This window comes from Myotis davidii, unplaced genomic scaffold, assembly GCF_000327345.1.
Source record: "Myotis davidii unplaced genomic scaffold, ASM32734v1 scaffold356, whole genome shotgun sequence".
Lineage (NCBI taxonomy): Eukaryota > Metazoa > Chordata > Mammalia > Chiroptera > Vespertilionidae > Myotis > Myotis davidii.
Window position 1 is genome coordinate 321,017 of NW_006288188.1, and position 2,787 is coordinate 323,803.

The 2,787-nt window shown below is 38.6% G+C and overlaps 1 protein-coding gene and 1 long non-coding RNA gene across 2 annotated transcripts in view; both read left to right on the forward strand.

The window, feature by feature from the left end:
* Positions 1-806: 806 nt before the first annotated feature.
* Positions 807-2,349, forward strand: LOC107182523. Its single transcript, XR_001513238.1, has 3 exons — positions 807-902; positions 1,242-1,346; positions 2,260-2,349. It is a non-coding gene; the product is annotated as an uncharacterized LOC107182523 (long non-coding RNA).
* A 75-nt stretch (positions 2,350-2,424) lies between these two features.
* LOC102767295 (ATP-binding cassette sub-family G member 2) overlaps positions 2,425-2,787 on the forward strand; it is an 18,325-nt gene continuing 17,962 nt past the window's right edge. The window contains exon 1 of the mRNA XM_015561523.1: positions 2,425-2,487. Coding sequence (XP_015417009.1) covers positions 2,425-2,487 — 63 coding nt within the window. The remainder of the gene's footprint in view (positions 2,488-2,787) is intronic.

Here is a 2,787-nt window from a genome sequence, read left to right on the forward strand (position 1 = left end):
ATACATGCATACTTTGTGTATGTGTAGGACTACTTCTACTGAACACTATAGTGTTCTGCTTACCAGCTCTAGTGCCCATTTCCTAACAGTTTAATATGTTAGCCTCATAATCAGTTATTAGTCTAACTGAACATTTTTGGAAAGGCCTAATACCGCCCTTTCCCCCCAAATCATTTGTCTTCTTAACCATATATATAATAGATCAAGCTGTATCATTTTTGCCCCTGCATGGGATGTTGGTCTGCCTCTATGAGGATTTATGGAGATGCTACTTAATTTTGTAGTAATATTTGATTGAAGATTTAGTCCTTGAGTGGATATGAGTGACTTACCAGTCAATAGAATGACTACTTCTGAATCTTACTTTAATGGACCAATATTTCTGACAGTTCTGGGTTGCCTGGTTCTATTTCAGATGACAAGGTATAATTATTATTATTATTTTATTTTTTAAAATATATTTTTATTGACTTCAGAGAGGAAGGGCGACAGGGAGAATATAAAAACATCAATGATGAGAAAGAATCATTGATCGGCTGCCCCACAACTGGGGGGTTGAGCCTGAAACCCAAGCCTATGCCCTGACCAGGAATCAAACCATGACCTCCTGGTTCATATGTCGATGCTCAACCACTGAGCAATGCTGGCCAGACTATAATTACTTTTTTATGACTCATGCAGTCTGCTTCATTTTAGAGATATTTGATATTATTGTAGATGATGCTCTATGACCCTAACTATAGTTTTAAATATTCCCTAGCTATCTTTTAAAAATTGTTCTTGTACAATCTCTGTTACTTTGTAAAATCAAGGATACTTGCGTTGGGGATTGTAGGGGAGATGAATCTGAGAGAAGACTATAGGCCAAGTGGAGCTCAGAAGAACAGGCACAAGAAGCGAAGGTAAAGCGTTCAGGTGTGCCATGCTGGGCACGTCCTCTTGAGAGCGCTGCTCTGGTGACTTGTTCTCTTTGCTGGAACTATAGCAGCACAGGGGGTAATAATTTGGACCTGAATTCAGTAGGTGGAGAAGCAGTCATTGCTAAAGTGGGTACTGGCATTGAGGTAGTCACTAGCTGATCCCAGAGAGCGAACATACTCTTGGCTTCTCCCAAATACGATCCTGCCGTGCCTTAGCTGCCATTGCCTTGTTTTAAGGAGCATTAGTCCAAGTTGCAGCTTTTTTTTTTTTTAAACATATATATTGTTTTTCTTGTTTGCCTGGGTTGCCTTCTTCTGTAGGTCACCACTGTGAGCCCTATAATAACCCTGCAGACTTCTTCCTGGATGTCATTAATGGAGACTCCTCTGCTGTGGTATTAAACAGAGAGGTCGAAGATGGCGAAGGTATGTGAATCTGTCAAGAGTCACAGATTATTGCCTAATTGAACTGCCTGAAGTTCAGCAGTATGGCAGCTCATTGAAATGTAGTTTTGTGAATTTATATAATATATAAATTTAATGCATATAAATTTAATGATGCCCTCTGATACCAGTTGTCTTAATCCATTTGAGCTGTTGTAACAAGAATACCGCAGGCCAGGTGGCTTAAACAATAGTCATTTATTTCTCACAGTTCAAGTGCTAGGAGATTGTTGTCTCTTGGGGCCCCAAGGCCTGGTTAATAGCTGGACTACCGTCTCCTTGCCTGGTGGAAGTGGAGAGGGGACTCTTTTAAAAGGGCACTAATCTCATTCAGGAGGGCTCCACCCTCATGATGTAACCACTCCTCAAAGTCCCCACCTTCAAATAACATCACATTTGGGATAGAGTTTCAGCATATAAATTTGGGGGGAATACATGTATTCAGTCTTTAGTATCAGTCAACACAGATTTTGTTGCCCATGAGTGCTGTGATATGATAGTGTCAGTTCTAAGGGGAGTTTTCATAAAAAATAAGCTAATTTTTAATACATTGTTTTGAAAGAAGAAACTTAGCTACTTATGCATTTGCACATAGTAGAAAGCAGGGACCAGTTTTTATATTAAGAAATATAGCTCTCTGTGGTAAGATTTTTATTTTAAAACAATCAGAGTACAAATACTACAGTTATCAGTGGGTTTGCTCTTTCTATAAGTGTATAAAAGTAGTCTGGCAATTAACTGTTTTTCTAATGTGTAAAGCAGTGACAGGTTTAATAATTTTTATATTTAAACTTATAATTAAGGTGTTAGGGAAGAATCCAAGAAATGGATTCCAGAAAAATGGGCTAAATCAGTTATTTTGTTAATGTTTCTCCCTGCCCATTTTTATTCCAAGTCAAGGAGACTGAAGAGCCTTCCAAGAGAGATAAGCCACTCATAGAAAAACTAGCTGAGTTTTATGTCAACTCTGCCTTCTTCAAAGAAACGAAAGTTGAGTTAGATCAACTCTCAGGGGGTCAGAAACAGAAGAAGAAGAGCGTAGCCTTCAAGGAGATCACCTATGCCACCTCCTTCTGTCATCAACTCAGATGGATTTCCAAGCGCTCCTTCAAAAACTTACTGGGTAATCCCCAGGCCTCCATAGCTCAGGTAACCTAGACAGATTCTTCTAATTATGCTGCGAAATACTCATGTGGGGAATTAGATTCTGATATAGTCTATTGCAGATTATACTTTTCTTCTGCCCCACACTTCCACCTCACTCCATTTGGGATATGGAAATAGTCAATAGAATAAACAAAGCACAGTTAAGTTTTTAACTGTGGATAACTTTTTTTTTAGTGTTTGTTAGTTTTTTTGACTACCTAATTCAGATATTTTGTTGATTTAGACAAGCTATAAGAGGTCATCTTTGTAACCCCCC